The sequence below is a fragment of the Liolophura sinensis genome, chromosome 1, assembly GCF_032854445.1.
Source record: "Liolophura sinensis isolate JHLJ2023 chromosome 1, CUHK_Ljap_v2, whole genome shotgun sequence".
In the NCBI taxonomy this organism is placed as follows: domain Eukaryota; kingdom Metazoa; phylum Mollusca; class Polyplacophora; order Chitonida; family Chitonidae; genus Liolophura; species Liolophura sinensis.
In genome coordinates, this window is record NC_088295.1 from 46,078,480 (window position 1) to 46,091,877 (window position 13,398).

General features: G+C 37.2%; 1 protein-coding gene across 2 annotated transcripts; it reads right to left on the reverse strand.

Annotated features, from left to right (window-relative positions):
* Positions 1 to 2,118: 2,118 nt before the first annotated feature.
* On the reverse strand, positions 2,119 to 13,245 carry LOC135475980 (uncharacterized). 2 transcript variants are annotated; one of them, XM_064755964.1, is made up of 9 exons: positions 12,987 to 13,245; positions 11,714 to 11,785; positions 9,388 to 9,501; positions 8,661 to 8,758; positions 7,708 to 7,803; positions 6,930 to 7,259; positions 5,899 to 5,994; positions 5,121 to 5,450; positions 2,119 to 4,401 (listed from the first exon to the last, which is right to left on the reverse strand). In XM_064755964.1, the coding sequence occupies exons 1-9, from the start codon at positions 13,077 to 13,079 to the stop codon at positions 3,414 to 3,416; spliced, it is 2,217 nt and encodes a 738-aa protein (XP_064612034.1). In that variant the 5' UTR covers positions 13,080 to 13,245; the 3' UTR covers positions 2,119 to 3,413. The 2 variants fall into 2 exon arrangements, with proteins under 2 accessions (XP_064612034.1, XP_064612037.1); XM_064755967.1 differs by lacking the exons at positions 6,930 to 7,259; positions 7,708 to 7,803.
* Between the last annotated feature and the right edge of the window lie 153 nt (positions 13,246 to 13,398).

Genomic DNA, 13,398 nt, shown 5'->3' on the forward strand with positions numbered 1-13,398 from the left:
CCAATGCGCGTCGCCGTTGCTACGTATGTCGCGCGCATACAAACTAAATGTGCAGTAAGTCGCGCGCACGCACCTGTCAGGTTTGTCTCGTAACACCTGAACCACTATGTACCAGTTTTACCCTACTATACTGTGCTCTGCGCTATACTGACATGAGGCCCGACCGTGAAAGACCGATGTCTACAATTATGAAGGACCATGCAACATTTACCCAGACGTGTGGAACGCAAAAAATAAAAAAATAAATAAATAAATAAATAAATAAAATTATCATGGTCTTATCTCTTCATTACATGAAATAACTGATAACTCTATGGGGCTGTGTTAATAAACATAAATATAGCAACTCCCTCTGTAATGTCTACATATGATAAAATTATACATTAGAATTGCAGAGGTTAATTACATTGGTGGAAAAAAAAAAAAATAAATCACAATCCACATCCAAATTTCATAATCTGAAACAATCAGTTCAGTGTGTGTTCTGTGTATATTCGTCAGTTTCCCCGTTAGACCCAGGCCTATATAATGTTAAAGAACCACTACCAGTGCTTTTATAATCATTGGAAATTTTAACAACCATAAACCGAAAATGGCAGTATAATAATATAAATGTTAAGTACAGTTTTTTTTCTAAAGAGGAACTGTGTTATTTCAATGATAATTCTAATACATTTGTAGGCTTACCAACATCAAACATGTAGGGACCTACATACTTACATGCCATTTCATCACTTCTCTGTGATTTTTTTTAGAAAGTGCATGACGATATTTGTGGTACTTAGGATTTTCCTATTATCTTAGATCATCTCACTACTGATTCTTTAAAATGAAGTTCGATGGAGCGGATTGGATGGTATTTGAGATGTTATATGAGGCTTACATCACTCTGTGCAGAGACTTTTAGTGCTGTAGATAATATTAAAGTTTAACGGCCTCATGAAATCTGAAACTGAAAAGTAAACCCCATGCAGTATACCACAAAAATTGTCGCCAATCCAGTGGGAATTGTAAATTGGACAAGCGCAGTTTTGTGCTTCAATATTAATTTTAACCAGGTTTGTATTGTTAAGAGCTAAATCTGGTCCATTAATCAGTAAACAAGATGCCCTTGTTAATTGGAAGAACTTCGTTTCAGGCATTAGGTAAAAAACACTCCCATGGGTAAGGTCTTGAATATGGTTCAAAAGCTGAAATGCCAAAAATTAAGTCCATCATTTCAAGGATGGTGAAGATAACCTCTTCATGCAGAAGGCCTGTACTGTAGTTAGATGCCTAATGTTTCTGAAACAATGTCTCAAACAAACCAAGTATAGTTTTAACGAGGTGTCTTTATCATGCCTTCTTGTTTAACATACAATCTTATTCTCGTGGGGAGTACCGCCCCCAGGTGTGTTCTGCGTCATGCTCTATGTGGCATACACCTTATCCTGGTTGACTTTGTAGACTTTGATTAAGATCAGTTAAAGTTCTGCACTCTCGACTTGATATTGTTTCACAGCATCATTCATTCACGCTTTAAATTAAAAAAAAAAGGTCTATGCAACATTTACACATTTACATTTTTGATAGGTGGAGGAAAACCGAGTGTCTGGGAAATAATCTACCAGCCTTTGGTAAGTTGTTGACAATCTTTCATGCATGCAATATGTGTAGAAGACAATTAAGTGATCTTTACTAGCTTTCCCTTGAACGCTGTCACCAAGACCAAGACCAAGATCAATGAGATTGGGTGTCTATTGAACAACGTACATGCTGAAACTAATCCGATGCATGCTTCATATCAACCAAATTAAGGGGACAAGCAGCTTAATGGAAGGTTGTCTTCAATAACAATCAATTTTTGAAAGGCACCGCATGCTGCTTTATCGAAAAAATGATTTTTACTGATCGGTAAAGCCTTACTTTTCTATGCCCGAACTTGATCGATGGTTAAAGAGCTAATTTATCCCCGCAATTTCATTATCTCTTTATCCATCACTGTATCAATGTGAGAGATACGGTACTCCTTGCTGAGGCAATTAATGTCTTCAGTAACAGTTAATTTCCACTGAACTGAATGATTGTAATGAACATCCGCTGTTTCCAGTAAAAATACACACAAAAGTGAACTGAACATGGTCATCTGTTTTAATTGAAAAATACAAAGTAACAACATGATACCATGATCAAATGTTTAAAATAGCTTTAAATCTACACCTGCATATATATTGATGTAAAATACTGAGATAATACAAAAACATACAGAAGTAATTAAATATGTATAATTAATAATCAAATACCCATAATTCATATTGGTCAGATCAATATTAATGCCTATTATATTTCACCAAGAATTTGAAAATAAAAATCTTATTGTACATACTTGTATATACAATATAGAACAGCTGTGAACAGTAATGACTTACTGTCAGTCTCAGCAAGACTAGTATGTATTTTACATTCATTTATTCACGTTTTAATGCATAAGTGTTACACTAGAGTCATACACTAATTATTACACTTGATGAATGCATTTTTGCATAAAGTACTAAATACTACTAACATGAAACTAACTAATGAGATGGATATTCTGAGATGAAAAGTATTTTTTCCACTGTCAGTCAATTTCTCGTAATGTCATTAAATTGGTTAGTAAGGTTATAACCGACACTACTTAGTATTGCAAATCTTGAACAAGTAACTAAATGTGCATACAACCCATTCAACGGCATAAAGAAACCATCATAAAAGCCTTCATTCGTTTTAAGAAAAATTGACCACAGGTAAAAAAATCTGAAAGAATTTGCAAGCCGCAAAAAAATCCTTTCACTTTACAACAGTCTTCGCTGCTCACTGCGAAGATTAATTCTAATCTGCTTATTTATCTATTTAATTGGGGTTTAAATCTGCACTAAAGCATACTTCACTTAGTTTACAAGTAAAAAGACATTCGAAAAGAAAAACAAGTATTCAAGTTAAAACAACGAGTATTCCACAGAAAACACACAAACAACACATACCAACAATACTTATCTTAACATTCCCTCAAAAATTAAAAAACAAGATGATACATGACAGATTTTGAAGTCAAGAAGAGCAAGGTCTATGCCATGGTTATGTACAATATACATCGATGGTCAACAAGGTGGATTTTCTTCATCACAGTCTTGTGTAGATCCATATTCCTTTGCCAAGTGACATTTCTGTTTTGTGGCCACTCACAATAAAAAACATCTGACGATGCCAATAATTATAAAAATGTCATTCTGAAATATCCCAATGTATATGTGTCTCCAAAAAAACGTGAAGAAATAAAATCATCTTAGCAGAATAAAAATTTCATGTTATGAAAGATCTCTGTTTGCTTTTCACACATGTTGTTTCATATTGTTTGCAGTTAGGTGCTTGCCATCTTACGTTGTGGAATGATTTTACACTTTTCCACGCGCAGAGAGAAACTGATCCAGTTTGTTGATGGCATCATGGCGGGTCATAGGACCATAGCATAGCGATGCAATTGGGATGGCATTGGAATTGACATCTTTGAGCGTGTTGCTGTTGGCAGAATTCATTGTTAGTTCATCAGTGTCATCGGCAGCCTGAGGAACTGAGCCAGGATTGGCTTGCTGCTCAGAAGACTGACAGCTCATTGCATCATTGTAAATCTCTTCAGGCTGTGCAGTTAACACAGCTGGTGTTGATGTCCGCACGTTTGCCGAAAGTGGGCTTGGTGCTGGCGTCGTTGAAACCACTTTAGTTGGCGTAGCTGGTGTTGGCAAAGCTGTTGTAGACAGAGGTGGTGTTGACACAGGTGTCGTTGACGTAGGTGGTGTTGACACAGATGTGTTTGATGTAGGTGGTGTTGACACAGGTGGCCTTGACGTAGGTGGTGTTGACACAGATGTGTTTGATGTAGGTGGTGTTGACGCAGGTGGCCTTGACGCTGATGCTGGCAACACATCTGCGCAGATATCCTTCGCTAATGAATAAATACCAGATTGAGTTATCTCCTCTTTCCTTGTCTTGACCTTTGACACCTGTGAGTAGAGCCCCTCAATGGGCTGATCAACACTTACGTAGGCCTCGCTATAGCCGGAATTCCCCACATTACCATCAGCTGACCCTGCAGGCTTACCCTTCTCACCCTCCTGTCTTCTTTCTCCTTGTTCCTCTTTTAGCTTCTTACATTCAGTGTACAGATCTGACCTTTTTGGCATAACCTCCGAGTATAACGGAGGCTCTTCTGGTTGAGATTCAGTGGGCGACATGTTACCTGGAGTGGTGCCTGGGGGTCCCCTCAGGGTGTCTACAGTCATACACACTCCCCTATTGCGAGGGGCTGGGATAGGTCTGTTCTCATGGCCGGGTGATTTAGGAATTAGACTTGGTTTCGGAAGGAGAGGTGGTGGAGTCTTTAGTCTGCAAAACATATCTTCTTTTTTTTAGCTTTTCACATTTGCTTTATTTATTTAATTGTAGTTGATGAGAAACTGTCGCATGCACTTCCACCTATCAACCTATGATGACGGTCAGTTTACCAGTAGAGTACCAGTAAACCACTGACCTTCAGCAAGTTACTGATGAGCTTTTCCACATGTGATATGCAGATCTGCACACCATACTGGTGGAAGACAATGTCAAATGGTCTTCCACAAATATGCAAATGGCCGTGGTTGACTGCTTATTGTCACACCAAAGCACAATGAGTAGTGAGAACGAGGCAATCTACAAATCCCCTGCCAAAGGCAGATTTTGAACCTATACTTTGTGTGTCATAGTTTTTGCTCCCTACCTGATAGATTAAGACGATACCAGAAGGCACTGCAAGAATGCAAGCTTATGCCCCCAGCAAATTGTACAATAGTCACAAGGGTGATTAGTTGGTTATTTATTTTGATTGGTGTTTTACGCTGTAATCAAGAATGTTTCACTTATACAACGCTGGCCAGCATTATGGTGGAAGGAAACCGAGCACAGCTCGGGGGAAACCCAGGACCATCTGCAGACTGCTCTCAGACCTTCCCCGCGTACGGGCAGAGAGGCAGCCACATTTAACTTTTTCCCTGTTGAAAAGTTTGTATGACACACAAAACTGTGACAAGCTATTAAGACATCCTTCATTATACATGTACACATACCTTGCTGGTTTATGTGAATCAGAACTAATTGGAGCCAGGTTGTGTTTCTCCGAGGACTTTGGCTGAGTGGATGGGTTTCCCTGTGATAAGACGGTGTCAGGTGGCCCTCCTAAAGCATCAACTGTACTACAAACACCTCTTGTAGCTGGCTTTATCTTGGGTTTATCCTCCTTGGGCTTATCTATCTTGGGTTTATCCTCCTTAGGATTATCTATGTTAGGTTCATCCTCCTTGGGATTATCTATCTTGGGTTTATCCTCATCATCTAAGTCTACTGTCTCATATGCATGTAATTTGAATGTTGGCATATCAGGTTGGGAACTGTTCTTTCTAAAAAACAAAAAAAAAATCAACAAGAAAAATCAATATCATGAAATTTTAATCAAATGCAAAAAATAAATTTCCTTATTTCAGGAAGGTAGTTAATGTTTTTTGTTCAACTACCAAGGGGGTATTAGTATGTACTGAACTGTCATCTGGTTTATAAGCAGAGGAAGCTGGGCAAACCTGAAACAAAACAACCACTCTTCCCGTTTTTCAATGTTATCAGAGGGTATAAAACAAAATAGAACTTGAAAATCATCTAATTTATGGAAAATGTGGCCTATCCTGGCAGTTCTTCCTGTTGAAAACATACTTTTATGATCAGAAAGCTTAAAAAAACGGAAAAATCATAAAAACACAGAGACCGGATAAAATCAAAAGGTGGATTTTCAGATTTATTTTTATTCCATTTTTGGGTTCGTTAACGCATGAAATATAATTTGTGTTGACTTACCCAGAGGCAATCTTTGGGCCCTCATCATCAATGTCCACTTCTTCATTAGGGTGACCACCATATTTGGCGACTGGCGACCTGGTTGATTCCATGCCTCTGGAAATTCATGAACAAATGTAAGTATTGTTCAAATAAAATTCATGAACAAATGTAAGTATTGTTCACCTAAAATTCATGAACAAATGTAAGTATTGTTCACCTAAAAATTCATGAACAAGCTTGTTTCCCTAAAAATTCATAAACAAACACAAATATTGTTCATTTAAAAATGTACAAACAAACATAGGTACTGTTCACCTAAAAAGTCTTTAGTCTGCAAAACATATCTTCTTTTTTTAGCTTTTCACATTTGCTTTATTTATTTAATTGTAGTTGATGAGAAACTGTCGCATGCACTTCCACCTATCAACCTATGATGACGGTCAGTTTACCAGTAGAGTACCAGTAAACCACTGACCTTCAGCAAGTTACTGATGAGCTTTTCCACATGTGATATGCAGATCTGCACACCATACTGGTGGAAGACAATGTCAAATGGTCTTCCACAAATATGCAAATGGCCATGGTTGACTGCTTATTGTCACACCAAAGCACAATGAGTAGTGAGAACGAGGCAATCTACAAATCCCCTGCCAAAGGCAGATTTTGAACCTATACTTTGTGTGTCATAGTTTTTGCTCCCTACCTGATAGATTAAGACGATACCAGAAGGCACTGCAAGAATGCAAGCTTATGCCCCCAGCAAATTGTACAACAGTCACAAGGGTGATTAGTTGGTTATTTATTTTGATTGGTGTTTTATGCTGTAATCAAGAATGTTTCACTTATACAATGCTGGCCAGCATTATGGTGGAAGGAAACCGAGCACAGCTCGGGGGAAACCCAGGACCATCTGCAGACTGCTCTCAGACCTTCCCCACGTACGGGCAGAGAGGCAGCCACATTTAACTTTTTCCCTGTTGAAAAGTTTGTATGACACACAAAACTGTGACAAGCTATTAAGACATCCTTCATTATACATGTACACATACCTTGCTGGTTTATGTGAATCAGAACTAATTGGAGCCAGGTTGTGTTTCTCCGAGGACTTTGGCTGAGTGGATGGGTTTCCCTGTGATAAGACAGTGTCAGGTGGCCCTCCTAAAGCATCAACTGTACTACAAACACCTCTTGTAGCTGGCTTTATCTTGGGTTTATCCTCCTTGGGTTTATCTATCTTGGGTTTATCCTCCTTAGGATTATCTATGTTAGGTTTATCCTCCTTGGGATTATCTATCTTGGGTTTATCCTCATCATCTAAGTCTACTGTCTCATATGCATGTAATTTGAATGTTGGCATATCAGGTTGGGAACTGTTCTTTCTAAAAAACAAAAAAAAAATCAACAAGAAAAATCAATATCATGAAATTTTAATCAAATGCAAAAAATAAATTTCCTTATTTCAGGAAGGTAGTTAATGTTTTTTATTCAACTACCAAGGGGGTATTAGTATGTACTGAACTGTCATCTGGTTTATAAGCAGAGGAAGCTGGGCAAACCTGAAACAAAACAACCACTCTTCCCGTTTTTCAATGTTATCAGAGGGTATAAAACAAAATAGAACTTGAAAATCATCTAATTTATGGAAAATGTGGCCTATCCTGGCAGTTCTTCCTGTTGAAAACATACTTTTATGATCAGAAAGCTTAAAAAAATGGAAAAATCATAAAAACACAGAGACCGGATAAAATCAAAAGGTGGATTTTCAGATTTATTTTTATTCCATTTTTGGGTTCGTTAACGCATGAAATATAATTTGTGTTGACTTACCCAGAGGCAATCTTTGGGCCCTCATCATCAATGTCCACTTCTTCATAAGGGTGACCACCATATTTGGCGACTGGCGACCTGGTTGATTCCATGCCTCTGGAAATTCATGAACAAATGTAAGTATTGTTCAAATAAAATTCATGAACAAATGTAAGTATTGTTCACCTAAAATTCATGAACAAATGTAAGTATTGTTCACCTAAAAATTCATGAACAAGCTTGTTTCCCTAAAAATTCATAAACAAACACAAATATTGTTCATTTAAAAATGTACAAACAAACATAAGTACTGTTCACCTAAAAAGTTTGCACCTGTAACAAGTGCCTTGAATTCCTTTTAGTAGTATTTTAATGGACTGAATCTATAAAATTAATGGCTTGGAAAGCCATTTCCTGTCTCCTAGATTAAACATGTCCTTGCCAGCCCACAGGGGTAAATCCATGATCGTTCATTCTTAATATTACTGTAATTCTTCAACCTCTTAACATGTTTGCTAGTTGTTTATTCAAGCATATTCTGAAGGCATTACTTTGTGTAGACTGATAAAGTTATACTTTTTATGAAGCCCTGAAATTGGCCAATCCGATCAATGGAGCTTTGTCTCCAAAATCAGATAACATATGTGCATAAATCACCCTCAAAGTTGATTTTTCATGTGCGAAGAGGCTGAGGAATTAGGGTAATACCTGTAATATACAAGTCTGTATCTGAGGTTTGTTAATTCACCTTTTGATAATCCATCCCAAACTAAATGTCTGATCTATGCGGTTTTCTGATTGTTGCACCCAATCTGACACTACTGTTGGCTAATCTATGAAACCTTCATGGTTTGTATCATCTTATCACACTGCACTCTTATTTGTTACACCATTACAATGACTATGTTACTTTTAGATGAAACTGTTTTAAGATGGTTTGAACACAAGTGTGGAAGAACATTCATTATACAAACCCTGAGTTCGCTGATGAGACACTAATTCGTCTGTTGGTCAGTAAGGTAGACTGTATAGCCTTTAACCATTGCTGACATATTTCAAGAGAATCTGCAGCCTGTAGTACAAAGTAATACATGAAAATTTATAATATTTGCAAATTAATATATATGATTGTTGTTTAACACAATATGGAATTATTTTTCACTTTACACAATTATTTTTCACTTGCATGGAATAGCAGTATGCTGCACTGAATAACTTTCCTGTGCAAGATGTATCTTTACTGAAATCAAATATTTTTAATGAATGGTAAATTTTAATTTTTTCTTTCTATTAGTGTTTAGCTGAGGACTCCAGCAAATTGTACAACAGTCACAAGGCTGATTAGTTGGTTATTTATTTTGATTGGTGTTTTACGCTGTAATCAAGAATGTTTCACTTATACAATGCTGGCCAGCATTATGGTGGGAGGAAACCAAGCACAGCTGAGTTTGTGTTTAGCTGAGGACTCAGCCAATTTTGATGGTTTTCCCTCCGGAGCTCTCCATCCAAAAGCATGTATAGCCCTTGATATAATATAAGGTTCATATTTTGATACTTTTGTCCGAATCTAAGTGGTCTCAATTTTTGAACGTGTATGACGAAAAAATAACTGGAACCGCATAAATCACATCTCAAATGTTGACATCATTCAAAACTACAATGCAGGTTCGTGGAATCGACCCCAGGTAAACATAAACTTACGAAGGTTTCAGTTTTGTGATGTGTAATGATCTCGAACTGAAATCCTTTACTAGAGTGATCTCTCTTTACCGCTTGAACGTCTTGGAGGGAAACATGCTTCACAGATCCACGAGCCTGACAAAAGTAATGAGATTTACCACAAAAAATGTAATAAACGTATGAATGATTGCAATACATAGAATATGCTTAATCAGTGTCATGTCATTCATAGAGCTTGTCTGTAGGAGACACATGAATACAAGAAGGGCTCGAATATTTACCTTAAAATGAATTCTAATGCACAAGAGAGATATGAAGTTCATGAATTCGGCAATTTACGCTAATTAACGCACATGCAGGGTATCAACAATGGCACATCCTCTAATCTTCCTCTCTAGTGTATGTAAAAGATAAGCTCAATACACGCAGTGCTTTTTGAGATACCATTCTTAACATTTACTTTCACACTGATTCCAATACACAACTGAATTTGTAGTTGACGATAATTAATAGTACTTTTGAAATATTTAAAGATAAACCCCAATGTTTTTTTTTTCTCTTAAATTTTAAGGAATAGTTCTTGCATTTCGATCTCTTCTGAGAAAAAATCCCCAACTTTCTTATTTTGCGATAAAGATGGAATGGTCACTTTAATACCCTGTAGCTGTTTTTTTTTTCAGAAATTTGAGTGGTCCACAATGGCAATTATATGACTTCCGCATTAAAGTGGCATGTCTTATAATATACTGACGATCTCTGGTAGCTAGCTGACCAGTATGTACATATATGTGTATGTATAATTTGAGTGTTACGTTGTACTCAACAATTTTTCAGTCTTGACTACGAGGAGAGATTAAGTGTATGGCGATGTACTGTGTCTTCTTGTAGCACAGCGAGTCCATGCCGCCAAAGTGCTGCCACCAATAAAGTGTCCTGCCCAAGACACCAGACATGACACCCCACCTAGTCGCATTATTCTAATTCTGGCGCAACCATGATCGATTGAGGCAGACACTCTATCCAATAGGCCACCAAAGCAGTTCTGACCAGTATGAACTGCCTTACCTTCGCCACAGAGGCCATGGTAAGACGAGCCAGTTTATTCACAATGTAATTAGAAATACACAATATTCTATTTGATCAAATACAAACTATGCTGATTTAAGTGACAATTATAATCGCATGCAAAGGGCATTATATGTTAACTTGAATAGTTTTGTATTAGATGCAATATAAAAAATGTTGGCTTTGTTGATAAACTTAACCCATCCATGGGGGTAATGTGCGGTAAGTTGAGCCGCCATATAAAAAAGCAAGCACATGTATCCTTTATCTATTATTTAATAAGCTGTTTTATTTCAGCACAGTTACATTTGCTGAACTGCAAGTATTTCTGTTTGCTTCTTTCAATGTCGACACAGTACATGTACACACACCTAATAACTCCTCCTCCTCATATGACTTAAAAATCGTTAAGAACCATGCTAAACCTATAGCATTCATTCATTCATTCTGTCATTGTCAGACTAGACTGGCATTGTAATGCAAAAGTTGCAATGTTGTCAAAATGACAGATAAGTAATTATGAATAATTTAAAAAAATACCTTGAAGATAATAACAAAAAATCAGATTTCTAAGCACAAGTTTAACAATTTATATTGTACTTCTATTAGTCCCATGGTAAATTTAGCAGAGTAGATCTTCAATCAGATCCTCGAAGAGTTGGTAGGCTGCAGAGTTTTTGAACGACATTATCATATATGAAACAGGTTTCCTGTTGATAAAGAGTTCATTTGCTCAGATGCTTCTGTAAGAATAAACATCCATAAGTAGCATTTTCTTTGGCTTGTCTTATGTTTATATTAACCAAGGTTGATCTAAAATCATGTGTATTCACTCTATTAACTTAAAAAATAACTAACTAAAATATTTGTAGGCCAAAATGACTGATACCATGAACAAGTTGTATGAACATGTTCCACAAATAACTGAGATATCAACATCAAAATATGTCAACAACAGTCTGTGGGGTCAGTTCATCCATGTACCCCATGATGAATGGCTCATCATGCCCCATCTACCCGCGGCAACTACTTTTTTTGTTGAGAGCTACACTAGTAACTAATAATGCTAAAACTGATTTTACATCACAAATCAATGTTTAAGTATAAGGTCTTAGATGCGAAATCAGTTCCGAGTTAACTATTATTTTCTGTTTACCAGAAGAACACATACCTGTCTCAGCATTATTCACTTTATGTCACAAAAACAAACAATCATGAACAAAAAAAAAAAGAAGAAGAAAGCAAGAAAGAGTTATAATTGCAATACACATGCATGTCTTACCTTATGGTCTGAGTAATAAAAGAATTCTGATTTGGTGAGAACGCATAACTTCCTTGAATTAAAGCCAATTTTCTGAAAGTAAAAATCAGTTGTCAAATCTCAATCACAGAAAATGAAAGTGAGCATATCAGGTTAATCAGGCCTACTGGTGGGGAAAGTAATATTAACAAGTATGTATACAGAGACAGCAAAAAAAGAAACAAAGTCAAGAAATTTTGTGAAATCAGAAAGAGAATACTCCAAAATGCTATTTTGCTTCAATCTACACCCATATTAACTTTTAATACCATCATGGCTGTTGAAGAGAAGTCATGCTTTCTACCCATAATTTGGTCCTGTACTTCTTCAACCTATTAGCAAATGCCCTGACCTGGCTCATACAATGCATTTCCCAACATTTTCATAGGCGATGGAACCAGGGGTGAGGTGGGTGATTAAGTGGGGAGTTGGGTGAGGGGAGTGGAGGGAAGCTGTACTGCTTGGGTTGGGTTGAAGAGATCCCCCCACCCCCCGAACAAATGACATATCTGTTGAGCGTTGAACAAAAATGCTTAATAAACAAAGGACAACTTGCAGTTTATCCCAGATTTATCAAAATCTTTTCAACAGCTCCCCCCGACCCCCCAAAAATTTTACAACATTCCGCTGCTCCTGGTTTTATATTTGTTGCACCTCAGAACAACAGTTAATTCAGGGGGGCAAAATACATGAATCTTCCCTAACTGGTAGATCCCATTTAAGCTTTTCAATCGTCTTTGCACCAAATATTTTCAAACATTCTGAGAGAACTAAGGTGTGAAGAGAAATAAATTGCAGAGTTTTATAAAGCCTACGTCTTTTTCCACATACACAAATAATTTTAGCATATTTCTGATAATAATTGTATGCATAAATTCTAATGAAAAAAGTGCTTCAGAGGTCGAAAAAGTTGAAGATTTACAGTATCGCTGTGTAGAACATCCCCAGGGTTTTCGCCAGAAAATAAATGATTCATAGCGTCTTGAGCTAAAAATAAAAACAGCATACGAGGAAGTGAAGTCAACTGTCAAGCTAGTAATACAAGCTGAGGGCCATTTCCAGTTCCGAGTGAGATACCGGTACCCGTCGAAGGCATCTCGCCTCGACGCCTGGTGCAGTTGTCACGTCATTTAAGGAACTTTTTTTTTTTCTTTTTTTTTCTAAAGCTGTGGGCCTACTGATATAACGAGAACACCTGTAACGTTTGATCTTTAAGGTCTCTGGTAATAACTTATTTAGGTACAATGTAACTTACGCTGACTTTGTCCAAAACACCTTGTAAAACCACTACTGTACACTCTGAATCCGTGATGCTGCTGGCAGGCCTACCAGTAACGCCCCTCTTCATTTTGATGTGCAAAAGTTCGTCACGTCGTTCTGAATGCCTTTCACTATTTTCAGTTCTTTAAAGTTACCATTCTGCTGTGCCTTAGTCGATACAATGAATCCAGGAGTCAACGTGGAAACTGCTCTTGTGAAGGAAGTTAACACTTTAATATCATGGCGATGTTCTATTTCATCTCTTCCTGCTTGTATGAACATAGGGAAGGGAGATCACTCTGCCGGTACATCACAAGGGGACAAAATTCTTTCTCAACACATATTCGTGTCCAAAGCTTCACCACAGTGCTCGCCGGTCCGAATGTAAACCTGACCTCAAGCGTCCA

Excerpts from the sequence above, each read along its gene's own strand:
- LOC135475980 (XM_064755964.1), bottom strand. The coding sequence starts at position 13,079 with ATGAAGAGGGGCGTTACTGGTAGGCCTGCCAGCAGCATCACGGATTCA. Across the intron at positions 7,260-7,707 it reads GGCCCAAAGATTGCCTCTGG|AAAGAACAGTTCCCAACCTG; the intron begins GTAAGTCAACAC and ends TTTGTTTTTTAG. Across the intron at positions 4,402-5,120 it reads GATTCACATAAACCAGCAAG|ACTAAAGACTCCACCACCTC; the intron begins GTATGTGTACAT and ends TATGTTTTGCAG.